The 27255-nt window shown below is 47.6% G+C and overlaps 4 protein-coding genes across 4 annotated transcripts; 3 read left to right on the plus strand and 1 right to left on the minus strand.

Annotated features, from left to right (window-relative positions):
* The first annotated feature begins 2202 nt into the window (after positions 1 to 2202).
* Positions 2203 to 7643, plus strand: LOC100830974 (ATPase 10, plasma membrane-type). Its single transcript, XM_003558606.4, has 18 exons — positions 2203 to 2770; positions 2873 to 2992; positions 3085 to 3183; positions 3336 to 3473; positions 3543 to 3677; positions 3791 to 3970; positions 4070 to 4276; positions 4364 to 4483; positions 4578 to 4697; positions 4775 to 4897; positions 5029 to 5133; positions 5235 to 5774; positions 5867 to 5899; positions 6006 to 6087; positions 6196 to 6356; positions 6445 to 6807; positions 6908 to 7068; positions 7178 to 7643. Exons 1-18 carry the CDS (start codon positions 2702 to 2704, stop codon positions 7272 to 7274), a joined length of 2853 nt encoding a protein of 950 aa, XP_003558654.1. The 5' UTR covers positions 2203 to 2701; the 3' UTR covers positions 7275 to 7643.
* On the minus strand, positions 7468 to 13055 carry LOC100831473 (protein STRUBBELIG-RECEPTOR FAMILY 7). The gene is made up of 16 exons (XM_003558607.4): positions 12676 to 13055; positions 11704 to 11836; positions 11548 to 11619; positions 11396 to 11470; positions 11251 to 11322; positions 11088 to 11159; positions 10904 to 10975; positions 10755 to 10820; positions 10616 to 10681; positions 10253 to 10542; positions 9874 to 10157; positions 9263 to 9534; positions 8702 to 8837; positions 8249 to 8379; positions 7992 to 8148; positions 7468 to 7905 (listed from the first exon to the last, which is right to left on the minus strand). The coding sequence occupies exons 1-16, from the start codon at positions 12797 to 12799 to the stop codon at positions 7765 to 7767; spliced, it is 2163 nt and encodes a 720-aa protein (XP_003558655.1). The 5' UTR covers positions 12800 to 13055; the 3' UTR covers positions 7468 to 7764.
* A 6868-nt stretch (positions 13056 to 19923) lies between these two features.
* Positions 19924 to 20922, plus strand: LOC100832899. The gene is made up of 2 exons (XM_003558612.4): positions 19924 to 20326; positions 20423 to 20922. The coding sequence occupies exons 1-2, from the start codon at positions 20001 to 20003 to the stop codon at positions 20607 to 20609; spliced, it is 513 nt and encodes a 170-aa protein (XP_003558660.1). The 5' UTR covers positions 19924 to 20000; the 3' UTR covers positions 20610 to 20922.
* A 4253-nt stretch (positions 20923 to 25175) lies between these two features.
* On the plus strand, positions 25176 to 26529 carry LOC112268587 (ethylene-responsive transcription factor ERF073-like). Its single transcript, XM_024458041.1, has one exon. The coding sequence runs from the start codon at positions 25332 to 25334 to the stop codon at positions 26346 to 26348; it is 1017 nt and encodes a 338-aa protein (XP_024313809.1). The 5' UTR covers positions 25176 to 25331; the 3' UTR covers positions 26349 to 26529.
* Positions 26530 to 27255: the final 726 nt, after the last annotated feature.

A 27255-nucleotide genomic window follows, 5' to 3' on the forward strand; every position in this document is an offset into this window, starting at 1 on the left:
GGAACGAGCCAACCGCTGCGATGAACCTGAGCTCTGCCGCCATGCCTGCCGCGGCAGCCTCGTCTTCTACCGCGGCAGCCTCATCTTCTGCCGCGGCAGGGCCCTCGCCTGCAGCTGCAGCGGCCTCCTCCCAGCCTGCGTCAACTTCTATCGCGGCACAATCCTCGTATCCCGCGGCTGGTCTGTCTTCTTCAGAGGATGAACAACCTCCGTCGCCCCCGGGCATGGTCACCCGTGCTCGCTCCGGCATTCCCCTGCCCAGCCGGCGCTACAACTCCGACGAGTACGTTTGCGCTGCCTCTACTTCGGCGCCGTCACCACTACCGTCGTCTGTGCGCGTCGCCGTCCGCGATCCGCACTGGTTCGCCGCGATGTAGGAGGAGTTCGACGCCTTGCAGCGCAACCGAACGTGGACTCTCGTTCCACAACCAGCCGCCGCCAACGTCATCAGTGGCAAGTGGATTTTTCGCCACAAACTGAAGCCCGATGGCACTCTGGACAGGTATAAGGCTCGGTGGGTCGTTCGAGGATTTCATCAGCGACCTGGCGTCGACTTCACCGACACTTTCGCGCCGGTTGTCAAGCCCGGCTCGATCCGCATGGTGCTCCATCTCGCCGCTTGCCGGCGCTGGCCGGTCCATCAGCTCGACGTGAAGAACGCATTCCTCCACGGCCACCTTGCCGAACGCGTCTACTGTCAACAACCGAGCGGCTTCATCGACACGGCGCACCCCGACCACGTCTGCCTCTTGTCGCGCTCACTCTACGGCCTCGAGCAAGCCGCGCGCGCATGGTACCAGCGGATCGCGGCGTTCCTTGTCCGTCTCGGCTTCTCGGCGACCCGCTCCGACTCGTCGCTGTTCGTCCTTCACAATGGCACCGAGCAGGCGTTTTTGTTGCTGTATGTCGACGACATGGTGCTTCACAACTTCGTCAACTGGCCTGTTGCACCGGGTGATCTCCGCTCTCCAGGGCGAGTTTGCCATGAAGGATCTTGGTCCTCTGGACTACTTCCTCGCCATTCGCGTCCATCGATCGGCTACCGGCTTCTTCCTGTCTCAAGAACAGTACGCCATGGACCTGCTGGATTGCGCGGGCATGTTGAACTGCAAGCCAGCACCAATGCCCATCGACACCAAGCCCAAGGTCGCCGCCAGCTCCGGCACGCCGGCATCGGACGCTTCCTTCTACCGGAGCATAGTTGGGGCACTCCAGTACCTCACACTGACGCGTCCCGACCTCCAGTACGCGGTGCAGCAGGTGTGTCTTCACATGCATCAGTCGTGCGACGTCCACTGGAGCCTCGTCAAGCGCATTCTCCGGTACGTGCGTGGCACCGTTCGGCATGGTCTCCAGCTCTTCGTCCAAAACACGGCGACGGACATCATCGCGTACTCCGACGCCGACTGGGCTGGGTGTCCAGACACCCGCCGTTCTACATCAGGGTACTGCGTCTTTCTTGGCGACTCTCTCATCTCCTGGTCGTCCAAATGGCAGCCCACGGTGTCCCGCTCGAGCCCTGAGGCTGAGTACCGAGCGGTGGCCAACGCCGTCGCCGAGTGTACATGGCTGCGACAACTCCTCACCGAGCTTCGCTGCAGTCCTGACAAGGCCTCGGTCATTTTCTGCGACAATGTCTCAGCCACCTACCTCTCCGCCAACCCTGTGGACCATCGCCGAACAAAGCCTATTGAGCTGGACATCCACTTCGTCCGTGATCTTGTTACTGTCGGCCAGGTCCGAGTTCTCCTCGTGCCCACGGCACAGCAGCTCGCCGACATCATGACGAAGGGTCTTCCGTCCATGGCGTTTGCTGACTTCAGGTCCAGTCTCTGTGTCACCAACGGCGCCGCTGAGACTGCGGGGGGGTGTTGAAGTAGTCAGCCTTTTCAGTTATCTCCTTCGGCTGCTGCCAATTTTGTGGTTGTGGAGGACGTGCTGTATAGCCACGTCGTACGTGCGCTGAGCCCTGTAACTTGAGTATTTATGCCCCTTGATCGCAATCATCAAATCAAGCATTGCATCAAATGTCTCTCTCAGCTTCTACACTTTTCTTTTTTTCACTTAAAAAAATTTAGGCTCCCTAAAAAAACTTACTCTCTCGGTTCCATAAAAATTGGCACAGATTTGAACTAGTTCTAGTTTAAAATCGTGACAATCTTTACGAAACGGAGTGAGTAAAATAAATTAGGCCAAAAATTCCCCAAAATTTCTCTCAGCCCGTCCCCCGAGTCCTTTGTTCTTTTTTTTTTCGTTTTCTTTTCGTCTTTGATTTGCTGGATTTGGTGCTGGGCCTGGAGGCTAGACAGATCCGCAGTGGGTTAGTGCGCTGGTTTCTTGCTGAAGTTAGGAGGTTGTGATCATCTAAAAAAGTTAGGAGGTTGTGGTGGGTTGACCCAGGTCAAATCCTGAAGCCAGGAGGCCCAGGAGGTTGCTGGAGTAGTCAAACTGCATGCTGTGAGAACGTTTGGTTCGAAGCGACCGTCGGCTCGCTGCCATGGCGGGAGATTGAACGGTGGTTGGGTTCGGAGGAGCCATGGATCCAATCATCCAAATGGCGGCGAAAAGAATTGGGCAGCAAGCCAACTCTTGCCACTCGTAATGTCCTAATCGACAAGAACCACCAAAATACTATCGATTGCCAACGCTACCAGCTCCATCCCATCAGATTCCCGGCCGCTGAGTTCCGAAGCTCTGAACCATGGATGATGGCGGGCTGGGCAAACCATTGCTTGGACCAGAGAATTTCAGCACCCAAGACATTGATCTGGTAAGTTAATTGAGTAGATCAGCCAACACTGCCAAAATTCTGCTCAGGACATCCTGTCAAAATGTCGTCTTGGCAATGGCGTCTCTCTCTGTGTGTGTGCAGGGGAACCTGCCCCTGGAAGACGTTTTCGAGCTGTTGAGCACGTCTCGCGGTGGACTCTCTTCATCGGATGCTGCAGAACGGCTGCAGCTGTTCGGCCCAAACCGTTTGGAGGAGAAGCGCGTAAGAAAACCCACCTTTTCTAGGTCCAGTTGCGCGGAAGGTTTGCGAGTTCTCAATGCCTCGTTACCTCTTCTGCAACTTATTTCTGGCAGGAGAACAAGGTTCTGAAGTTCATGAGCTTCATGTGGAACCCTCTGTCCTGGGTGATGGAGGCAGCAGCCGTGATGGCATTGGTCTTAGCAAATGGTGGTGTGAGTGGACTGGTGCTCTTTTCTTTTGATCTTATGTGACAATTCAACCAATGAAATTTCAGTGAGAGAAAAATGACTACTGAGTATATCTTCTACAACAAAAGAGACTTGTCACATGACAGAATTCATAGGCGTCTATTTTTATTCTTCAGAGTCAGGGACCTGACTGGGAAGACTTCGTGGGAATCGTCTGCCTTCTGATCATCAACTCGACGATCAGCTTCATCGAGGAGAACAATGCCGGCAACGCTGCGGCTTCCCTCATGTCCCGCTTGGCGCCCAAGACAAAGGTGGCAGCATGCAATGCAAGTGGCTGGATGTCATGGTTTACTCTGATCAATCATGCTGCTTTCATCCAGGTTCTTAGAGACGGGCAATGGCAGGAGCTGGACGCCTCCATATTGGTGCCCGGGGACATCATCAGCATCAAGCTTGGCGACATTGTACCGGCAGATGCCCGGCTACTCGAGGGAGATCCCCTCAAAATTGATCAGGCAATACGGTTACAGCCTACGGTTTTTGTGCAAAAAAGATAACCGGTCATGCTATGGCATAGTTGATCTGACAAAACGATTTGGTCTTTCTCTGCTTGTTTTCCATCTTTCAGTCGGCTCTCACAGGAGAATCCCTTCCGGTGACCAAACGGACCGGCGACCTGGTATTCACTGGTTCGACGTGCAAGCATGGTGAGATCGAAGCCATTGTCATTGCGACCGGAATCCGATCCTTCTTCGGTAAGGCAGCTCATTTGGTAGACTCCACGGAGGTTGTTGGCCATTTCCAAAAGGCGAGTCATCGACACTTCAGAATGTAATTCGATGTCAGCATTTAGTTGCAGAGATGTGACCGTTAGTGTGAACTGATTTTGTCCTACTGAAAATTTCAGGTTCTTACATGCATAGGCAACTTCTGCGTCTGCTCAATCGCTGTGGGGGTGATCGTTGAGGTGATCATCATGTTTGCAATCCAGCACCGGCCATACCGGGAAGGGATCAACAATGTGCTTGTTCTTCTGATCGGAGGCATACCGATCGCGATGCCGACTGTTTTGTCCGTCACGCTTGCAGTGGGTTCTCACCACCTATCTCAACAGGTCTTTACCCTTGCTGTCGCCTTTCTTTAGTTAACAGATGATATAGCTATGCAAGTATGCGTCACTGATTTCTTCTGAACTTTGCAGGGTGCTATCACCAAAAGGATGACAGCCATTGAGGAAATGGCAGGAATGGATGTTCTCTGCTGTGACAAAACTGGAACTCTTACTCTCAACCATCTCACTGTTGACAAAAACCTTATCGAGGTAGTTTTTTTTTCTTGAAAAATAATTAGAGGATATCCACCTCAAAAATTAACCGGGCTGGTGTGCAATCTGATTCTCATTTTGGAAAGCTCAGGTTTTCAGCGGAGGAATGGACAGGGACATGATCATCCTGCTGGCTGCAAGAGCATCAAGAGTGGAAAACCAAGATGCAATCGACATGGCCATCATAAATATGCTTCCTGATCTGAAAGAGGTTCTGAAAAGATCTCTTCACTTGCTTTGATTCTGCACGCTTACAATGGCTCACAAATGCCATCTGTTCTCTGTCAGGCTCGCGCCAACATCACCGAAGTTCACTTCCACCCGTTCAATCCGGTCGACAAGAGGACAGCTATCACATACATTGATTCTGATGGCAATTGGTTCCGGGTCAGCAAAGGTGCTCCTGAGCAGGTAATCTCTCCCCTGTTGAGCAAGTTCATCACTGTATCTCAGTGCCGCCGACTGTCATCTAACAATATAGGACTTAATTACAGTGTTTGGACCTCATAATTCAGAGCATCTGATCTGATGTCATCTTTCAGATCCTCAACCTTTGCTACAACAAGGACGATATCACCGAGAAGGTGCAGCTAGTAGTCGACGGATTCGCCGAGAGGGGCCTCCGGTCACTAGCAGTTGCTTACCAGGTACTACACTATCATCAAACTCAGATTCTAGTTCACTTGCTGGTGAAACACCGCAATCTGAACACTGCAGCACTCTGGGTTCACTTGATGCCTTTCATCAGGAGGTCCCGGAGAAATCAAGGCACGGCCATGGCGGGCCGTGGGTCTTCTGCGGCTTGCTTCCGCTGTTTGATCCGCCGCGGCACGACAGCGCCGACACCATCCGCAAGGCCCTGGATCTCGGCGTCTGCGTGAAGATGATCACCGGGGATCACCTGGCGATCGCCAAGGAGACCGGCCGGCGCCTCGGGATGGGGACCAACATGTACCCGTCGGCGGCGCTCTTCGGCCGCCGCGACGAGGCGGTTCCGGTGGAGGAGCTGGTGGAGAGCGCCGACGGGTTCGCGGGCGTGTTCCCGGAGCACAAGTACGAGATCGTGCGGATCCTGCAGTCGGAGCGCCGCCACGTGTGTGGGATGACGGGCGACGGCGTGAACGACGCGCCGGCGCTGAAGAAGGCCGACATCGGCATCGCGGTCTCCGACGCCACGGACGCCGCCAGGGGCGCCGCCGACATCGTGCTCACGGAGCCAGGCCTCGGCGTCATCGTCTGCGCCGTGCTCACCAGCCGCGCCATCTTCCAGCGCATGAAGAATTACACGGTGAATTTTGAATTCTGTGAGACTGAAGCTGTTATCCATTGTCCTTCTGTTTTGATTTTTGGTTCTAACGATTTCTACCTTCTTCGCTGCAGATTTACGCCGTGTCCATCACTATACGAATAGTGGTAAGGATTAATGCAGCAGATCAAGTAGTAGTAGGATACCTGAGATAATAATCCGGTGATATATCATTGGGTTCTATTGATCTCTGTGTCTTGTGTGTGATTGCAGCTTGGGTTTGTTCTTCTGGCGTCAATATGGGAGTACGACTTCCCTCCGTTCATGGTTCTGATCATAGCCATTCTCAACGATGGTACGATCCATCTCTGAATTTTTCATCAGAAATTTCAAACTCCTCGAAATAGCTTCAGTTACACCGTAGAATCAAACTTACTGAAAGCTTGCCGATGTAACATATCAGGGACGATCATGGCGATATCCAAGGATCGCGTGAAGCCGTCGCGGAGCCCGGACAGCTGGAAGCTGAAGGAGATATTCGCCACCGGGGTTGTCATCGGAACCTACCTCGCGCTGGTCACGGTGCTCTTCTACTGGGCAGTTACAGAAACAACTTTCTTCGAGGTACCAGCATCGAATTTTGCAGCAATCAAACATTCGTCAGAACATTCTCTTCGATCCAATCGCTGATGCTTCCAAGTTCCGCATGCAGTCGCATTTCAACGTGAGGTCTCTGAAGCGGGACACGGCGGAGGAGGAGGTCTCGTCGGCGGTGTACCTGCAGGTGAGCATCACGAGCCAGGCGCTGATATTCGTCACCCGCAGCCGGGGAATCTCCTTCCTCGACCGGCCCGGCGCGCTGCTCCTCTGCGCCTTCGTCGCGGCGCAGCTGGTGGCTACCCTCGTGGCCGTGTACGCCACCGTCGCCTTCGCGTCCATCGCCGCCGTCGGGTGGCGCTGGGCCGGCGTCGTGTGGCTCTACAGCCTGGTCTCCTACGCCCCGCTCGATCTCATCAAGGTCGCCGTCCGCTACGCCCTCAGCGGCGACGCCTGGAACCTGCTGTTCCACAGGAAGGTATAGTAATCAGCAATCACCACACCAGATTTGCCTTGCTTTCGTCTTCCTGGCTCGATCGGAGCCCTGTTCGGGTTGATTTGATTTGGTTGTTCTTCAGGCTGCGTTTGCGGGGAGGAGGGATTACGGCCACGGCGAGGAGGAGCGGGAGGCGAGGCGGGCCTTCTCCCGGAGGGCGTTCTCCGACCATCTGCTGAGCAGCGGGATGCCGCCGTCCTCCCTCGTCGCGGAGCAGGCAAAGCGGCGCGCCGAGATCGCCAGGTACACGCAGAATCTGAGGATTCCTCCCTCTGTTTGCCCACGGCGGTTTCATGGCAAGGGAAACTGAAACAAACTAAATCCGGTGACCTTTTTTCCCCTTTGTTGGCAGGCTGGGAGAGACGCACGCGCTGAGGGCGCACGTCGAATCCGTGATGAAGCTGAAGCGCGTGGGTTCTCACGTCGTCAGGTCGGCGCAGTCCGTTTGAAGATTGAAGGTCTCATCTGCTTGAGTTCGGAGGAAGAAACAGCGGCTGCTCCTGCAACTCTGTTGCTGCTTCCACCTCATTGTTTTTGTATGAATTGAATGTATCAAAAATAAGGGGGTTTGGTAGAACAGGTTAGATCGCATACCCAATGTTCTGATGCATCATATTATTCTCGGCCAATTCAGACAGCACCGATGATACCACCATTTATTTATCACTCGTAATCGGAGCATCTGGAGACAATTTAATGGAAGAAGGTAACAGGAATACAGCATGTCACAACTGCGAGCTGAGATGGTTGTACTGAGTTGTAGACATGATAAAATCATACAAGACCAATCCTTGGTTATGTCAAAGCGAAAGCTGTGATAACTGATATGTACTCACGAGACCGGAAACTATTCTGTTTTCTTTTCCTCCAAAGGGGCTAGAAGAAATAAACAAATACAGTCTGAGATGCAATAGCAAGGGTGGTAGGGTTTTGCTTGTGTTATATGAAATCTTGGTCCTGGTCATCTCCCCGCCCGGAAGTGTCTCCGTCGAGCATTCTCTTTGTCATGTTGGCCCTCTGCACAAGGCGAACCAATGCTTGCACCACCTCTGACATCGGTGGCCTGAATTCTGGTTCAGGCTGCAACATAATTTTCAATGTTATTCATTACACATGTTTGGTTTTGTATGACTAATAATCTGCATGAGGGGTGAGTTAAGTCCTACCTGGACACACAAGGCGAGCACATCAGCAAATCGGGACAGAGATTTGGCAGGGTACAGACCCTTGAGTGCAGGATCGACCATTCTGTCCAATGCATCGATGTCATGCAGCTGGGGAGATGCCCACCGCACGAGTGACTGCTCGGACCTGGACTTAGAGCTGAAATGCAAACGGTCACAACATCACATCTAGGATCATAAATTACTAAAAAAAAAATTGTGCACAAGCTGGAAATTGGTGGTGGCTGATAACAGGATACCTGTCAAAAGGTTTCCGTCCCGTCAAAAGCTCTAGCATTACTACTCCAAAGCTGTAGACATCACTCTTGAGAGTGTACTGACCAGTCATGTCTACCTCTGGGGCAGTGCACCCAGCACTCTGTTCTGCTGCCTGTTGATGTTTATTAGGTGGTGAGTGGTGACTATCAGATGATTATTATGAACCATAATGTGTGAAATGCTAAGCTATAATTGTATAGTTCATGCGCATCCAAATAATCAATAAGACACAGGAAACATGTGTTTGATTGATTATTTTATCATCAGTGCGGATAGGTGTATTATACCCAGCAACTTCTATAAGCCCATTAACCCGATTTTTTCAATAGCGTTGCTTGCCAAGAGTTATCTGTTTTCTGACTTCTTAAAAGCATGCAAGATGCAACTATGCCAACAATCATCTTATATTGGGTGCTATAGTATATTGACCAGACCTGGAACTCAGCATCAGGAATAAAGCTTGCAAGTCCAGCGTCTGAAAGGTGTGGATTGAATTCTGAGTCCAGCAGAATGTTGGATGACTTGAAATTCTTATGGATGATGGACGGAGAACATACTTCATGAAGGTACCTACAAATTTGTTTTCAGTGGGAAATGATAAGACATCTACAAATGATGAAATGATATTTCAAAAGGATCACCGATTGTTACAACGGACTATGTTATGAACAAATACTTTATTAAAGTGTGTTCTTGAACCATTCGGTGAATGCTATATGACAATGTATAACATTCGACACCAACAAAACACGTAAAAAAACATGCATCTAAAAGTCTACACATAGTATGCAGAGAATGCCTACAGCTTACAGATATTCAGGTGGCATTATATGACCAACGACAATTAATTACTTATCGGCTATCATTAACAAAAAAAAAATAGAAATACAACTTTGAAGCTAGCAAAACTCAGTTAACTTGTCCGGTTGGTCTGGACACGAGGCATAATATAATATCATCCAGATCAGCATATATAGTGTGCCTTTTCCACTTACTCCAGTGCACGGGCAGAGCCGAGTGCGATCTTAACACGAGAGTTCCAGCTAAGTGGCTTGCTGTACTCGTCTGAAAGATGGAGTAGATCATGAAGTGATCCATTCCTGTGGAAATGGTACACAAGCAAGTGCTGCCCATGTTCCATGCAATAACCCTCGAGCTCATTGAGATTTGGATGGTGCAACTTTGAAATGTTTGAGACCAGTTCAACAAAGTCATCAGAAGAATGGAATGGCATTACAGTACTATCTAGTTTCTTCACAGCTAAAACCTGAAAAGAGTAAACAAGAACAGTAAGCACTGTATATTTAAATGACTGAACTTCTGTTTCCACTACCTAAATAAATATCCGTACATTAAAAGAAGATGGACAACAAACACAATAACATGAGAACTGAAGCTATAATTAAGCCACAAAGAATTTCCAAATTACGAGGAATGCTTCTATACTGGGTTTAATACGTTATGTTTTGAACACATAAATTTCATCTTAGATATGTGTAATTTCCACCTTTCCACTAATGAGAAGATGTATAAATAAAATGTTACAGCAAGGACCTATTGCAGACATGACTACCCAAGAAATGGCGTAAAATGATAAGTAGAATACCTTCCCGTCGTTGAACTGTGACCTGTAGACACGTCCAAAAGTACCCTCTCCAACAAGATTGTCCATGCTGAAGCTATCTGTTGCTATTTGTAGATCCGCAACTGAATAAACAGTTGCCTTTATAGGTTTTGCATTGCTTTTCTTCGGGACAGGCTTGTTTGAAAAATCATCATCATCAAATGACTTGTGGCGTTCAATTTTGGGTGGTAGCTTCAGACTAGCTGAAGCAGGGGAAGCCAAAGACTCCACATCTATTGTGGCAGACTCTTCAAAGGGCTTCACATCTGCGACATTTGTAGAAGCAAACATTCACATGATCTGCTAAACAGAAATGGCATCCCTCTAGTATGATAAACATCAAGACGTCAACCTAACTTACCTTTAACTTGGTTTGAAGGGAACGAAGTAAATGGCTGGTGCTGTTCGAAGTGTTCTTCCATTGTAGCTTTGCGTTTTCTTTTTCTTATCACAAAAAACGCAACAACTGCTCCAACGACCAGCAATGATATGATAATGCCTGCCACACCTCCACCACCTATCCCAGATTTTCCACCAGAACTTGATGAACCATCATTTTTCTGACCTGGGCTCTTTCGACGGTTTGCAGGTGGAGCTGTATATGGAGGTGGTGGTGGTGCTGGTCCTGAAGTCCAAGAGTTGCCATCAGTCCTATACACAAGCTCCATATTAGTTTAGGATATAGCTCATCAACAAGTGCATGTTAGGAAATCAAGAGACTCACTGTAGACTGTTTATCTTCTTAAGCTGACTAGGAATCCAACCAGTGAAACGGTTATTTGCAATATTCCTGCAGGTAAGCAAGATATGAGATATGGTGATGTATAGGTAAATAAAGCAACGTTAAAGTATATGTTGCTTACAGATCGGTAAGGGGGAGATTAGCTAGGACATTGATAGAACCAGAAAATTGATTGTTCTGCAAATATCTGAGAAGAACAAGACATGTATTAGATGCATGCCAGTCTAATAAGATATGTCTTAAGAGATAGAAAGTAAATAAATTTCTTACAAAGTTTTAAGACTTGACAGCGCGGTGAAGCTGTCTGGAAGGTCACCAGTAAGAGAATTGAAGGAGAGATCCCTGCATCACATTACACAGGAAAATAGTAAGTGAATCAATATATCAGGGATATGGAAAAAGAGAGATTTTACAACACCAGATAAGAACAATTCGCACACACAAAAATACTCACACTGTTGTTAAGCTATCAAGGTTGGAAAATACATCAGTCATCTTTCCTTGTAATTGGTTATGATTAAGATTTCTGCATACACCAAAAATTCATTTAGCCTCTAGATGAGACAAACTCCAAGAAAAAATATTCCTTCTGGGCTTCTGGTTGCAAAGGTACTCACAAATACTTAAGTTTAGACATAGAGAAAATTGAGTAGGGTAAATTTCCAGTGAACTGGTTCCCTGCAAGATTGCTGCAAAACAAGAATCATTTAACAGCCATGGCGCTGGAATAGTTGAGGACAAGACTTTATTTGAGAAACTTACAGCCTCTCAAGCTTATCAGTAGGGAGATTATACTGTATCGCTTGTCCACCGCCAAGGTTGTTTTGGCTCATGTCTCTGCGAAAATCGATTTAACATGGTTATCAACTGAACTCCGACAACAAACTGAGCATAGGATAAATTTGGACACTCACATCTCAACCACTGAACCCATGGTATTCATATTGTAGGCCAAATTCCCAGAGAGTCCCAAGCTTGGCAATTTGCTACAGCATCAAACAATGGAAAATATGCTAAGAGGGAGTAAGAAATGAGCCGGTTAGCAACTACTTTTCCTTCATGAGGCTCACATTGCAGTAACCGACGATCCTGAGCAAGTAATTCCCTGCCATGATTGGCCGCAAGGGTCACCGCCACTTGCTTGCCAGCCTTTGAGTTGCCCGGGAGAATTCAGGCTAGTGAAGAGCGTGTTGAGGACAGTAACTGCATGTAGGAGAGCAAAAAAATACAACCGTAGGCAGGGTGTGTCAATTAACAAACCCCGATTCATTTGCAAGCTGAAATAGCAGGATATATATCTATGTACGGATTCATATCCACACAACATGCTGGCTAAAATGCGTGAATAGAACACTAACAGGAATAGGAAAGCTGGTCTACTCAGGATGTGCAACTGCAAAGCAATCAGACCCACTGGGGCAATTTCCATGATCCAGCTAAATACAGAAAACTGGAGAAAAGGAGGGTCAAATCTAGAAGGCACACGAGAGGAAAACGACCGCACTTTTTGGACGAAATGCTGAGCCAAAACTATTTCCCCCCAAAAGAGCAAAGCATCCCCAATACAACGTTTTTCTTTTGGTCGAAATCCCTGCTTTATCCCAACAATTACACCGAGATTCAAAGAGTAGGAAAGAAAATGTTGATCAAATTTCCCGTAAAATCCGGAAAATTGCTGGCTTGTGTTAGCAGCACCTATTAGAAACGCAGGGGAAATAAAAATGGGAATTCGCCGACTAAGTGCTATAACTAAACAGCCGATTTGACGCATCATCTTGTTCAAAATGCAGAGAGGGTCCAAATCCAGGCACTCCTGGACAAATCTGGAGCTTCAAAAGCAATAAGCAGAATCGTCATTCCCGGACTGAATCTACCAGTTCGGGTTTGCTACGAGAACCCATCTGGCGTAAGCACTTCAAACAAACAGGGAAAATATGCGCAGCAAAATTCTCGCCTTCTTCCCGAACTAAAACCATGAATCAGAGCTCTACATAGCAACCAAGAGAGGAAAAGAGAGGAAAGTTTTCTAGGATCCGACTCACCGTCATTAGCGTTAGTGTCTGCAGAGACCAAGATTTGCTTCTGGGGCCAGGCGCAGCAAACCAGGAGCAGCAGCGGCAGCCATGGCGCATCCAGCATTCCGCCGCCTCTCCTCCTCCTCCCCATCCCCTACGCCACAGCCCCACCAATGCTCTCCCCGTCACCACTCGATCTCCCCCCTAAGAATGTAGAGGAAAGCGCTTTACTGACCGAGAAATGCCTCCTTCTTTTTGGCTCCTCCAATTCTGATTTCTTAATTATCCCCTTGGTAGAGTTTTTGCTGCCGCCGCTGCTGCTTTTCAACCTAGAATCGAGCAACGGAAAGCAGCCCAGCAGCAGCTGGCACCAGAGCGCAGACAAGAACCCCGGGGTGCGGCGCCTTGGTCAATCGTGGGCGTTGGGGTTCCTTTCAGGGGCATTTTGGCGAATTCAAAGAGCACGAAGTTCTGTAGAAACCCCAAAACCGAAGCAAACCCCGTGATTTAATTCGTCAGCACATAAACGAGTCATCTCGGGAATCTCGTGTGGAACATTTTAATTCCTGTAAGAAACGAAAAATGGTACTCTCGGCATTTCATTGTATCTAAATATATTTTAGTATTTTTCTTCCATTTCATTGTCTTAAATTTGTCTAAAATGGATGTACTACCTCCGTCTTATAATAAGTGGTTTTCTATTACATGTATTTAGATTTTTTTTGACATAGTTACATCCATATTTAGACAAATTTGAATCACTTAATATGGGACTGAAGGAATATCTATTACTAAAAATGTCCAGATGCATGTAATATTTCAACAAGAATTATGGAACGGATGTAGTATATACAGATACGTACATATTTAGACAAATTTGAGTCACTTGATATGGGACAGAGAGACTATTTCTTTTATGATCTTCGTCAGAAGAAAAGATGTTTTCTGTTATACTACATGAGAAAATTACACACCAGACAAAAATTAATCGGAGAAATTGTCCCCGCAAATATAAAGACACTTACATTTGTGTCACCAGTGGTCGCCAAACATGCGGTAAGCCGAGGTTAGTGGACATTGTGTTGCCCCACATACCTTATGGAATACACACATGTTAGTGTTCAATGTTACCTTCTCGTGGTTGGGGATTTTCTTTCCATTTCTCGGTCCGGTGATTTTTCTAGAGTGAAGTACTACACTTCTAGTCCATAAACTCATATGGGTGAAACTTTAGTCACATGAACTCACAAACCCAAACTTAACTTCTTAAAAAGCTCATACAAAATCGATTCAAGATGGCGAACAATGGCCATGTGAGAGAAAAGAAGACAACTGTTGAATACGACTAACTATGGTTTGTTTATTGCCATGTTCACATCCGGCATCCTGCTATTCCTCTTACTCGTTGCCATCTCACCCACCTCCGTCTTGTGTTAGCCATGGTTGAGGCCTTGTCACCAGTGTCGGACATTGTTGACACATGTGTTCTTCCAGTTGACGTGGCATCTGATGGCCGCAAGGACGGGAAGGAAAAAACTTGTTATGCTAGTGATCCCAGCAAAGTCATTCATGTGGTTGCCGGCATCTTCCCGACGCACCGTAAACATATTGCCCTTAATACCTAGCCACCGTTGGCATGGACCAGTACCCGACAACATCTCACCATTCACGGCACGATCGATACAATGGCGACAATGATAGCAAACTAGGGTTAGGAATTTTGAGTGGGTGCGAGAATCAAAAAGGGAATTGGGAGAAATAGCAAGGTATGACAACTTTGCGTAAAGCACCCTGCAGTTCTCATTCCTCAATCCACGATCCAGCCTTTGCCCGACGTGGTATCTACGTGGCCGATTTTACCCCCGCTGAATCATCTTTAGGCTAAAACGTGGCACTAACAAGACGAGTTTAAGGATTTAAATGTAGGCTGTGATGAGTTTGTGAGCTTAAGGATTTAAATGTATATTGGCTAATGGTGTACGAAAACTCAATAAGCTCGAGTCCATTTTTGCGTCCAGCTGATGCAAGTTGGGCTTGCAGTCGTCACAGCGCCGAACGGTGCGACGCTAGACCGAATCTGCACGTGGCAGCCATACCGTAGATAACGTCATGGCATGGCAACGATCGTGCTGGATCCGATTTACCGTAATGCCTACCGGGATTGCACGTCAAATTATGATCAGTTGGTCACAGGTCGAAATTGCGCGTAACGTGCTCTCCATGACATGGCCCCGCTGCTGCCTGCGTGCTGCACGTATATTGTCCTCATGTCCTGTGCTCACCAAGCCATCAATTCGATTTGGGTTGTGGGTTGGTACGCCTACGCACGTACAGCCAGACTAGATGTCAAGCCAGTTCAACCTTTGTGGTAGAAGGCCCCAGTCTACTACACATCAGCAACCGATAATTTTTGCTCAAGTCAACTTTGGACCTAATCTCACGCGGGCATGCTAGCTTATTTCCAGGTTTTGCAATAATGCCATCGGACCATCAAACGTTAATTGCACATGCAGCCGTGGTAGGATTGGGAATCAGATTAGGCTAACCCGCTGCACACCAATGATAAGGCCATGTTAGCGTCCAATCAGTCGATTTTTAAACTTGTCCTATAACTTGTTAGCCCCATGACAACAACATGTGAACGAACGGGCTAACAGCATGCAGTAGTTGAAAGGCATATATGACGATCTTATCCTAAATACTCTACTTGGGTTGCCAGAGAGACGAGGACCTCCTTTCGGCCAGTTCCACAACTAACCTCACCCACGTGGCAACATTCGTCAAGCAAAACGAAATGTTAATTAGTGGAATCTTAATTCGACGCTATATTTGATGGTGTATGTGCATGGTGATTGAACGGTAGCTTGACTTGTGAGTGGGGATGTCTGATCAAGGTGATCTTTCAGAAACGCCGTGCAAGCAAACCCGTGATAGCGAGAAAGCGTCAAAGAGCCTGGCGTGATTCTCCTGCTTCGGTTCAGATTTCAGACTCGATCCGGCCTTAATTTATGACTTTTAGCGACAGTTACTCTGCAACTACCAAGCGTAAAACATCGCACTATTCTGTACGTTGCCCTCGTCGTCGCTCGTCAGTGTCTAGCCAATTGAAAATAGTTCCTTGGAAAGAGGAGATTTATTCTGGCAAATGTTCGAGCTCACAACTTCTTACACCACTGAGATCTCATTCTCGACCGGTAGATCTTTTTTATGAGATTTGTTTAGAACAGAAACATTTTAGGTTTCACGGAACAGAGCAGGGGATTAGGTTAGGTGGACTGTAGCCTGTTGGTTGGTGGTATCTGTCAATGGAAGAATTTATAGACTGATAGGCGTGTGTTCGATCGATCACCTTCAGTTCAGGCTTCAGGATTCATGGAGCAGGAACCGAATACAAGGACTCTTCTTTTAGTCCTACTTTTTCTCCTTTTCGGAATCGCATAATAGAATGACTTGCAAAGGTCAGAGTCTGCAACTCGATTGATGAGACGCTCCATCAGATTTTGCTTGGAGCCGCGGGTGTTCTAGTGTTCTAGATTCAAGGAAAAGATTGGGAAACGGTTATTGTTTCCTCCAATGTTTCTTCACTTGTGACGTGATGTTGGTGTCACATGGGCATCACTGCAAGATATGCCTAACTAAAAGCACGAGTCGGATGCAACAAGGTGACAGAAACCTGTAAGTTATGGCGTGGGAAGCTGTTACAGCATGCAGCTACTGTTTAGTCCAATCAAGAAATCAAATTACTGTGACATGATATACCGTTGTTCTGGGGATAATTTGGGAGTTTTGACTCGCAAGCAGCAGCGTTTGCAGCAGAATGCAGCCGAGGGAGCACGGCGGCGTGTGCGGGCCTGCGCCGGCCCAAGTAGCGCGAGAACGCCCCGTGGTTTGGTAGATGTTTCGGCCCAAGTAGCGAGAAACGCCCGTGGTTTGGTGGATGCTTCGGCCCACGACCTGCCTCGCCCGGCCGGTTGGGCTGGACCGCTGGACTAAGGATAAGCAGATGTCCATCCTCTATATTCTCAAAAAAAAAAAAAGATGTTCATCCTCTAAAAAAAACAAAGCTAACCGGATGTTCTGAATCGCATGTTTTTGTAAATCTCATGGACGATGGGTCGCCAAATATGAAGACATAGGGTACAGTCTGTTGGCCTTATTGCATATAGATAACGGGCGTCTAGCCACCCTAAACATATATTCTGATAGTCTACTCGATCGCCCTTAAACGCAAAAGCCTGCTAGGCTTAAACATTGGTGCCCGCATAACATGTGCTAATCATCCATCACTTGGACGTATCTTCACGGTCATGCAGCAACAAAGCTCACGGCTGTCTTTTATCTGGCAATAGCTTCCAATCTCGCTGTAACCCTGGCTTCGACACTGGTGCGAGCATATAGCGGGTTTGCATCCCGGCATATCGTCGCAACCCTTTATCTCCCTATCTTGAGTGCCTCCGAAGATCGAAGCTTCAGTGACCACGATGACTGAGTCAGAAATAATGTACTCCCGCCGATTTTAAACTGTTGTCATTGTTTTAGTACAGATTTGAATTAAAACAATAACAATAATTTAGGATCGGGGAGAGTATATGAGGGAAGTGCAATCGGTATAACTAAGAACGAAATTACACGTGTTGTAGAAAAGAAGATACCTACCGGGGCTCTGTGTTGCCTGGCATGGTTGGAGAGCAACAAAGACTGCCGCAAAAGCGAGTAGGAGGCATAGAACACTTGGTGTTTTCTTGATGGGCGCCATGGAGAGAAGGCGAGAAGCTAAGCTACATGTCCTTGTATTTATATATGTTTCTTTTTGCCTGTGGTCGATCCGTATGCCCATCTTGGAGATTTTATAATAATTAATTCGTAAATTTATTCTCTGTCCTCGTCAATTTTCTTGCATTAATGTCTGCTTGGAAAATCCAAATAGATTTTGGCCTATGTTATGAAATATTAATGTGAATGTCCATAACTCCTATACCATCAAAGTTATAATCTCCTACTTCAATGGTGTAACTCTTCTAACATCAGTGCTTGTAACTCCATCTCACATGTATGGCTATATACATGAGCTTATGTATTGGAAAATGAATTAGAATTTCCAACTTCATCTCTCTCTCCATTGTATGCATTCCTTTACATTACAAGTAGTTATTTTATACTCACTCCGTTCCATATTAAGTGACTTTCTATTACATGTATCTAGACGCTTTTTAGGCATAGATACATTCATATTTGGTCAAATTTGAGGCATGTAATATGGGCGGAGGGAGTAACACGTTACCAGCACGACTTTATCTAAAAGCTATCAAGAACTAGGTAAGAAACTTTACATTGATCATAATGTTATTTTTGTGGTAAGACATTATCATTTGTATTTGTTTCTATATTTTGTTCTTGCGCGATTGTTTGAATTTTGCAATATATATATTTTGTAGTTTACTATGTCGAATCTTGCCAAGCTTGATTTCACGGCTCTGGATATTTCGGGCAAAAATTACTTGTCATGGGTGCTAGATGCAGAAACTCACCTGAATGCCAATGGGCTTTGATCTTCATTGTCACCACCTCCACGAAGGTCTGAAGGATGGATACCTTACTGATAAAGATCCACTTGTTCTTTGGAATAAGTTGAAAGAAAGGTATGATCACCAGAAAACAGTGATTCTCCCTAAAGCTTGTTATGATTGGTTGCACCTAAGGCTGCAAGATTATAAAACTGTTTCTGAATACAATTCAGCCATGTTTAGAATCACATCACTGTTACTGTTGTGTGCAGAAAAAGTAACAGATGAAGAGATGCTAGAGAAAACATTCTCTACATTACATGCATCAAATGTGCTGCTTCAGCAGCAATACCGTGAGAAAGGATTCAAAAAATATTATGAACATATTTCCTATTTGCTTGTGGCTGAACAAAACAATGAGCTTTTGATGAAAAACCATGAGTCAAGTCCAAGTGGTTCCAGTCCATTCCCTGAAACGAATGCGACAAGATATGATTACCAAAATTTGCACTAAAACCACGACAAATATTTAGAAATGGAGGGAGTAATAGTTGTTGGTACATGTTTGTTTTGAAGTATATATGAAAAACTCTTTGGCTCAACATCTTCCGAAAGAAGAAAGATATATGTTATATGTTTTGAAACATATTAGACATGCCATGTCATTCTTTTTTTATATAGAAAAAATGCCATGTCATTCAATCCTATGTTTTTCTTATCCCTATGTTTTTGCAATCTACAATGCAAAAATGCAAAGAGGCCCTAGTTACTCGTAAGCAGGAGCACGTGTGCTGCGTGTTACGGCCGGCCAGTTAATTCCACTGTGCAGTGTGCACGCGCTGCTTTTCTTGCTTGGGATGGCAACGCGTGACTAAATTAAGCAGGTGCTAACCAAAAGGTGCTAACGCGCTCGTTTCACGTGGTCTCAACTCAAGTCGAAAAATTAATTACTTGTAGTCGTAGTAGTCATATAAACGTACGTACCCCTATTTTCATATTTTCCATTGTTTTTTTTAACGCAGAATCATCTCTGCGTTCTTGCGTTGAGAAAACAAAGTTAGATCCGCAGCACATGCATTGTGTTGCTTCACAATTACGTCAGTTAATTATAAAACTACACACGCTGACACGCACGCTTAAGCACCAGTTTAATAATGAAAAAAAAATCAAGGTCTTAATAGAAGAACGAGACACACAGAGGACATGGTCAAAGAGCATAAAATTCATTTAGGTGGGACTTTTATCCGCCACTAAACTTTGCCAAACCAGATGAAGTATGAAGCCACGTACGCACATTCAGCTGAAAGGCGCATTGTACAAAAACAGATGGAGTACTATGAAATTTCTAAATAATGAAGATCAATGACATAGTTGGCGTGATCACGGGTGGGAATCAAGTGGAACAAACTATACTATAGCCGCTAATTTCTTATCTCCCGTGGCCACCGAAGCAGACAACTTTTATAGGCGAATGGACACGTCTTGTTTCCCTTTCACGATGACAATGATAGCGTCCACATGTAAGAGGTGTGACTCACCGGGGGCTATCTGTAACTCTGCGGCAGTGTGGCTCCCAATAACCGAACAGTGCCCTGCACACTCACACTGACACACACGCTAAAACTGCCCGTGGTCGCGCGCCATGTGTTGCATGTGCGAATATGAAACGTGCGGACAAGCCTTTCTCTTTCGGCACTCACGAAAGGCCCAACCAACTAAACTGAAACACGCGTGCAAATGTTGGCGTTCGCGTCTATTTATAATCTTCGAGCCAGTCGCTAGCTCATCTCACCGATATATCCATTCACCATTCTTGAATTCCTCTTTGGAAGAGGCCTGTTTGCTGCCATGATTCCGAGGTCTCCGAGCCTCTTCCAGATCGAGGAGGGCGCCGCGGACCAGCAGGCGACGGCGCCATTGCCGGCGTCCGGCGAGCTCGTGGGGCTCCGGCTGATCATACAGCCGTCGTCGGCGGCGAGGCAGCAACGACACCACCGGCCGCCGCTGGCCGTGCTCAGGAGGTCATCCTGCACGCCGGCGGCGAGCGCGTCGTCATCCAATTGCCAACTTAATCAGAGTGGCGGCGCAAGGGGGCTCGTGGGGCTGGAGTTCCTCAAGTGCTGCCTCTCCTGCCGCCGGAAGATCGACGCCGCCATGGACGTCTTCGTGTACAAGTAAGATTCTTATCAATTATCAATCGATAACTACAACCTGGCTTGGCTTAATGACTTGAGCTGAGGTTCTGATGGTTTTAATTTGGTTTGTTGCAGGGGAGAGCAGGCGTTCTGCAGCGCCGAGTGCCGGTGCCGGCAGATTGCGGCGGAGGAGCGGCGGGAGATCGAGGCCTTGGTCAGGAAGCGCCGCGACGCGTTCCACAGCCGGCGTGCAGCGCCGGCGGGTAAGATCGGAGGACCGTCGGATCGCCACGCGAGGGTGCAGATCTCAAGTTTTTGCTAGCTAGTTCCGCAGTGTGCAGGGAGAAAAGGAATTTACGAGTATGAGGACAAATATGCAGTCCTAGGCTGATAGGCTCCTGCCCCGCTCGTGTCATGTGTCCATTCTGGTACAACCAGGATTTTCGACTTGGATGCGTAGTTTCATGATGTATTAAAATTTGTTAGAATAAGGTTTTGATCCAGAACGTATATGACCACGATTTTTTTTTGGCAGCATATATGACCACGGTTACTAGAAGGTCTTTGACACATAGGTTAACTTTATGTTGTTTGGCATTTGTGGAATGAGAGAAATAGGACAATTTTTGAAAGTACGTATATGCTAAATTATATCAATCATCGATCATGGTGGGTTAATCCCCATAGAAAAGGCACAGTGTCAAGCGCGGAAATGAACTGGGCACAGCTAGTTGTGATTTAAGTGAGACAAGACGACACATAAGTCGGTGATTTTCTCCCAGGGCCATCTTGTTGACGCATAACGCAACCATAAAAACAAGGTGTACTTTTTGTTGAATTTATCGTACCATTACCTCCACTGGATCACGGCTGCCAACACATTGCCCATTCACCCTTTACACATGTAAAGAGCCTCCCAGAGCCTTAATAATATTTGCAACAACATCTTAACCGTCCATCGTGTTCGTCGCAAAAACCTTTATCCTTTTTATAACCCCTGTCTTCACAGAAACCATTGCAGTGATCATCACTGCATTTATGGTCGTAGCATATGGCAACTCCAGGAACCGCCCCATTCCCATCCGGAACTGCGTACAATGAAGAAGAATAATCATCACGCCAAAGTTAGAAACATTGACTGTATGTACTCCCTCTCATCTTAAATTCTTGACTCAAATTTGTCAAAATATGAATATATCTATTCTTAAAAAACCGTCTATATACATGTATATTTTGACAACAATTTATAAAACAGAAGGAGTATTTGTTTGTGCACTTAATGCATTATTATATGCATGCACGCACAGACTGTACGCGCGGCCGTTTATTTGGGCGACCGTTTGCACGGTAACTCCGTCCAATTTTTCTTGAATACCAATAACATAGAGAGTCGTATAGTCAGATCCAACCGTTGATTTGGGCATTTTCGACTTTTTTTTTAGAATTACCTGTAACTACACGAGCATCATTACATGTACAATGTTTTGGATTATAGACTCTAAAACTTACAAGGTAACTCTTATAATTAAGAATTACAATGAAATCTTTTAAAGACATCTTCTCCGTGATATCATACTTTGCAATATGAAATTATGCTGAGGCTTCAACAAATAGACTGCAATCAGGCTGTAGCAGCAACAACGTTACTGGTATCCCTGTACGAACTTGACTAACTTTGAAGGTTTCGAAAAGCCCCTTGAGTCGCTCATCAAAAAATATGAGAAGTCATGAGCGTTGAACGTACTTGGGCCAGGAATAATCCCCTAAACGTGCAGGTCGTCGAACCGCAAGATCTTCATCAGAACGCCAGAGAAGTATTCCAAAATCACAAAAGATAAAATCAACACACACTAACAAAACCTCAACAGATACGTATAAACGGATCTGCGAGTATACAAACCCAAGATCCACGAGATCGGGTACACTAAACCCACGGGGATTCAAAATCTCTGACCCCGCAGCAACGCCCGTTGAGGCACCACCACAGCAGAGGAAGAACCAGAGTACATTTATTCACGACGGCATCGCAACCTCCGCTATTGCGTTGCTGATCGCAACCAAACAATTGAAATATGCAAACACTTCTGTATACTTTAAGAAGGAACCGAGATTCCCCCCACCTCGCAGCGCCAAGACGGTGGCCGGAGGCGAAGGGAACGCTAAACCTAGATCCTCTTTTTTCTTTTCTTGACTTTTTCTCTTTCTTGTGATTCACATGTAGGCCGGTTACCAAAGTTTGGTGGGCATGGGCTTGAAGACGAGGCCCAGTACGTGAGCCCAGAAGCAACCACAAGTTCACCCGCCCGTGAGCGTATGAACTGCTCACCGCCGTCGTTGATATCAGTGGCTGTTTTTTTTATTATGGAAGCCGCATTGATGTCCGTGACGGAATACTACAGTAGCTGTCCAACGTGAATCACACCAGTGCAATGGGTAGAACCAGAGTTTGAGGTCTTTCGCTGTCTAGAAAATCACTTTTGTGTTTCTTACCCTAAGAGTTAATTTTTTTTATGGAGTATATAGTTTTAATTGCTCCTTGCTTCAAGCTCTAAGCCGTGATGAAACTATTGCCACTTACTCTGAACTCCAAGCTCCAGCTGTGATGATATATCCTCTGTTGTTACACCGGAGTTAACTGAACATTTCATATTACGACCTGAACATGCAACTTCACACTTTTTACAGTTGCCTGCTTGCGTTCCTGTTTTGACATTTGGATCTGGGTATAGCAGCACTTCCTCGGGATATTATATCTGGCTTGGACCCTACTAGTGGAGCACTCATGGCATGGCTGTGACGATCTCAATTTTGAGCCATTCAAGCCACAAATTGGACAATTCTGGAGCACGTCTGCATAGCAGCTGATCACCTAAGTTGTCCCTGGCCACATGAAATGGCCAAAAGGTAGGAGACTCGTTACTTTACTTGGAAACATCGCAAGACACTGAACCTGTTCGTAGGGGCAAATTCATGGTTCCAATGAAGCCACCAAGTTGCACAATAGAGTTAAGCAACAAATTGAGCTGTCTACCGTCAACTCACCTAAACTAACCAGCGAAAAGCGATGCAAGTTACATCGCCGAACACGCATAACAATGCAGTAAACAAGACAGCATCTACCTTTTTTTATGGTGCCAACTAGCAACGGAGTATTTATTTTTCTCCCATCAAAAGGTTAGTTTACTCCGTTGTTTCTTGCTTGGCTCAGCTTAAAGTATTGTCTATGACCTCCTTAGGATGCAGCTAGCAGCTGGAAAACATATAGGTAGAGGCAGGAAAGAATTAGGAATCGAGTGTAATGGCCGGCATGTTGTATTTTGTATGTTTATAAAAAAATGATTACAACATGATAAAATGAAACAAGTTCTGACTATAATATCAATGGCACTCCGTGATATTGTTGTTTAGTTAGTACTGTATCTAGAACGGGTATCCTAAAAGTACCCTCTGATGCTACTTAGTTCAACCAAATGTACTGAAATTCTAAATCACATGTGTTAGAAGATACCCTCTAGGTCATCTTTGTTTTTTAATCTCTTAAGGGCTTATTCGGTTCACACGACTTTGAATCACAGAAATAGAAAAAATAGAGAACCGGAATGAATCATTTGGACTTTTCAATGAGGTCTCAGCTATCGACGTTTAGAGTCATTAGGAGTCAAGAATTAGGTCAATTTGGACACCGTCTTTAAGAATTCAGCACCTCTATTCTTATAAACGAATGGTACACATGAGAAAAAAACCTTAAGGGTTGAAATCCTCGAAATCTTTTGATTATCCATCAAACCGAATGAACCTCGACTGTATCTGTATGATAACCTAGTTTGTTTCTTGGCGTGGCCCTGCTGATCTTCCAGTTGTGCTAGCTGGTATGGCCTCAGCTAACAAGTCTCTGATGCCATACCGCTCTCCTAATGGCCACCTGAGCAACGCCGCAATCAACCTTTGGTTTTGCTCCTCAGAGCTGAATCATTTCGCTGGCCGGGACAAAAGATGCTGTATAAACAGAGAAACCCTGTTGGATTACAGATCAGGTCTAAGATCTTTATCCGGTCAGCGAGATGATCTGGTCTCTCTTTATCCTTAGTGGTCTAAGTGCAACGTAGCCGTACCACTCCACCAAACAGCGAAGAAGTTTACACCAAGTGGAGAGGCTTGTGGTTTCGAAAGATGATCAACGCTCGCAAGTTGTTACGATTTTGACTCCAGCTATATCTTCCTCTTTTTTAAAGAAAAAACTGCACATACTAGTGTTGTCATTTTTTTTAGCGCACGGTACACGCGTAACACGGGGTTGTCCTTACCTCTGCCCCATGGGTCTTATCAAGAGAGCTAACACCTGTACTAGAAAACTTATTAAAGCGCGTGCTTAGTTAAATGGAACGAAGGGCCAAGTTGGCCACTTGACAATACAGCCTTTCCCACAAACTTGGGGGCGCCGAAGGAGGTTTTGCGCTGCTAGTTGCGGCAAAGCTGTTCTCTTCTCCCCGGGGGTGGATGGGATGGGTGATGCAGACGCCATCTCTGTGACCTGCTGTGCGGCCATCTGAGGCTGTGAGCGCTTCACTTGAAGCGCGCCCCGGGCACACGCCTCCGTAGCCGTAGGCTCGGGGGACGCGGCGACAGGGTTTGGTTTCTACGAAGGATCGATCCATCGGGAGCTCGAAACCGGGCCATGTGTTGTTGGGGTCAAGCAGCAGGACTCGAGAGGGCGGGCGGGCGCAGGGAGATGCACTGCACCGGACGGACCTCTCCGCGTCTGGGCTGAGCTGTCTACGCGGACGCCTAACCTTATCTCCAAACCCCCGGGCCTGGCCCACCATTCCCGCGAAATTTGGAGCCTTCGCCACCAGAGCGCCCTCGCCGACCTGACATCCTTCCTTCCTTCCTTCCTTCCCCCGCTCCTCCTACTTAAGAGCGCCTCTACACACGCTCCAACTCCCCAAACCAAACAAGCAAAAGCAAAGCAAATCACCGGTCAAGAGCAGCAGCAGCGGCAACAAAGAGGAGCGAGAGCAGAGCGGAAGAAGAAGAAGAAAGCAAGATGTGTGGCGGTGCGATCCTCGCGGAGCTCATACCGACCGCGCCGGCACGGCGGGTCACGGCGGGCCACCTCTGGCCTGGCAAGGGAGGCAAGAACCAGCAGCAGCAGAAGCGGAGGAGCGGAGCCGACGACTTCGAGGCGGCGTTCCGGGAGTTCGACGAGGACTCCGAGGAGGAGGAGCGGCAGGAGCAGGTCGAGGTGGTGATGGCAGAGGAGGTCGAGGAGGTGGCCGAGAGCAAGCCGTTCGCGTTCAACGCTTCCTCCAAGAAGGCGTCGTCCGGCGGGAGGCCCGGGCGCCGCGGCGGCAGCGGCAGGAAGCCGGCGCAGTACAGGGGCGTGCGGCGCCGGCCTTGGGGCAAGTGGGCCGCCGAGATCCGCGACCCCGTCAAGGGCGTCCGCGTCTGGCTCGGCACCTTCCCCTCCGCCGAGGCCGCCGCGCTCGCCTACGACGACGCCGCGCTCGGCATCCGCGGCCCCAGAGCCAAGCTCAACTTCCCCCCATCCTCCTCCTCCTCTGCCGCCGCCAACGCCGGTCTGGGCACGCGCAAGCGCGGCCGAGCCGCGGATCCCGTTGCCAAGGCGACACCGGTCGTCGACCTCGTCCACGAAGACGCCGCCGCGGTGGACGCGCATCGTTCGTCCGGCATGAAGCACGAAGCGGCCGAGAGCTCCGAGTCCAGCGGCAGCGCACTGCCGGACTTTTCCTGGCAGGGCATGTCGGCGTCTGCGCTCCCGGAGATCGAGCAGCAGCTCGGGTGCGGCGGCGCCGCGAAGCGGCCGAGGGCCGCGGAGGACACCGACGAGGCGTCGGCGGACGACTCCGACGCGCTGTTCGACGGGCTCTACTTCGCGCAGGACCCGTTCGCCTTCTTCGACGGCGGCGCCTACGAGTCCCTGGACTGCCTCTTCAGCGGGGACGCCGTGCAGAGCAACGCTAACGCCGCCGCGGACGAGACGGTCGGGCTCTGGAGCTTCGACGACGACTGCCTCGTCGACGAGTCCAGCCTGTCGTTCTAGGATCCCTCTTGCATTTGCGTGTATATGTTCGTGTAAATGCAGAGCGGACTCGAATCGCGAGCCGTGAAATCTTCGTAGCTCCCCGTCGCTTCCCTTTTCCTTGGATCGGGAGGTGGATCTTTGTGTAAGAGTTGGCATGGTAGTAAAAGATTTTTCCCTGCGCCTTCGTTGCAAACCAAAACCTGACTTCAGTTATCACGTTTCTTCAGAAGAATGTTCAAACCAAAGGCAATCGCAATATCATGACACCCGCGAGGAAATGTTCAGTCACGGATCCAAGGCTCCTATGATGGGCTCGAATCGGCAATACCTTTTGCAACTGTTGCTAATCAGGTGATCCCTGAGATACACACACGTACTGGATGCTACTAGTAAATCTCTGCCGTGACATATCACGGTACTGTGACATTGACAAGCCGCTGGAAGGATCAAAAGTGCCCGTGTCCATCCTTGGCCGCTTTGTTAGGGGTTGATTGATTCCCTTCGGGTGAAGGCGGGAACAGTGCCTTTGATTGAACTCGGATGGACGAACAGTGCGAGACAACAAATTCCTGTGACATTTTTTTGTTTACAAAGTCAGGGCCTTGGAAATGGTAGCGGAGATTGTTTAATGGGTAAGATCGAACACGCTAGCCGATCCTACAGGGCCAGATGCAGAGACACAGACGTTAGGAGATGCATCTCTGAAGTCTGAACTGAAGGAGAGATAACAATGTTTTTGTTCAGGAAGCGATCCGAACTTCCGAAGAGACACTGAACTTGCCGAAGCAAAAGACCAAAGAGATGTCCGGACGCAACGCAAGTTGCATCAGGGCATCAGGCATGACGCCGCCGCAAACGGACAAGAAATGTTGCCATCCAATCAAGGGCGACAGAACATGCATGCATGTACATCTGTCTCCTAGAC

The sequence above is a fragment of the Brachypodium distachyon genome, chromosome 1 (genome assembly GCF_000005505.3).
Source record: "Brachypodium distachyon strain Bd21 chromosome 1, Brachypodium_distachyon_v3.0, whole genome shotgun sequence".
NCBI classification, from domain to species: domain Eukaryota; kingdom Viridiplantae; phylum Streptophyta; class Magnoliopsida; order Poales; family Poaceae; genus Brachypodium; species Brachypodium distachyon.

Excerpts from the sequence above, each read along its gene's own strand:
- LOC100832899 (XM_003558612.4), top strand. The coding sequence starts at position 20,001 with ATGATTCCGAGGTCTCCGAGCCTCTTCCAGATCGAGGAGGGCGCCGCG. Across the intron at positions 20,327-20,422 it reads ATGGACGTCTTCGTGTACAA|GGGAGAGCAGGCGTTCTGCA; the intron begins GTAAGATTCTTA and ends GGTTTGTTGCAG.
- LOC100831473 (XM_003558607.4), bottom strand. The coding sequence starts at position 12,799 with ATGGGGAGGAGGAGGAGAGGCGGCGGAATGCTGGATGCGCCATGGCTG. Across the intron at positions 11,323-11,395 it reads ACTGATAAGCTTGAGAGGCT|CAATCTTGCAGGGAACCAGT; the intron begins GTAAGTTTCTCA and ends CTTGTTTTGCAG. Across the intron at positions 8,838-9,262 it reads GGCTCTGCCCGTGCACTGGA|GTACCTTCATGAAGTATGTT; the intron begins GTAAGTGGAAAA and ends ACAAATTTGTAG.
- LOC100830974 (XM_003558606.4), top strand. The coding sequence starts at position 2,702 with ATGGATGATGGCGGGCTGGGCAAACCATTGCTTGGACCAGAGAATTTC. Across the intron at positions 3,971-4,069 it reads TTGTTGGCCATTTCCAAAAG|GTTCTTACATGCATAGGCAA; the intron begins GCGAGTCATCGA and ends TGAAAATTTCAG. Across the intron at positions 5,134-5,234 it reads CACTAGCAGTTGCTTACCAG|GAGGTCCCGGAGAAATCAAG; the intron begins GTACTACACTAT and ends GCCTTTCATCAG.
- LOC112268587 (XM_024458041.1), top strand. The coding sequence starts at position 25,332 with ATGTGTGGCGGTGCGATCCTCGCGGAGCTCATACCGACCGCGCCGGCA.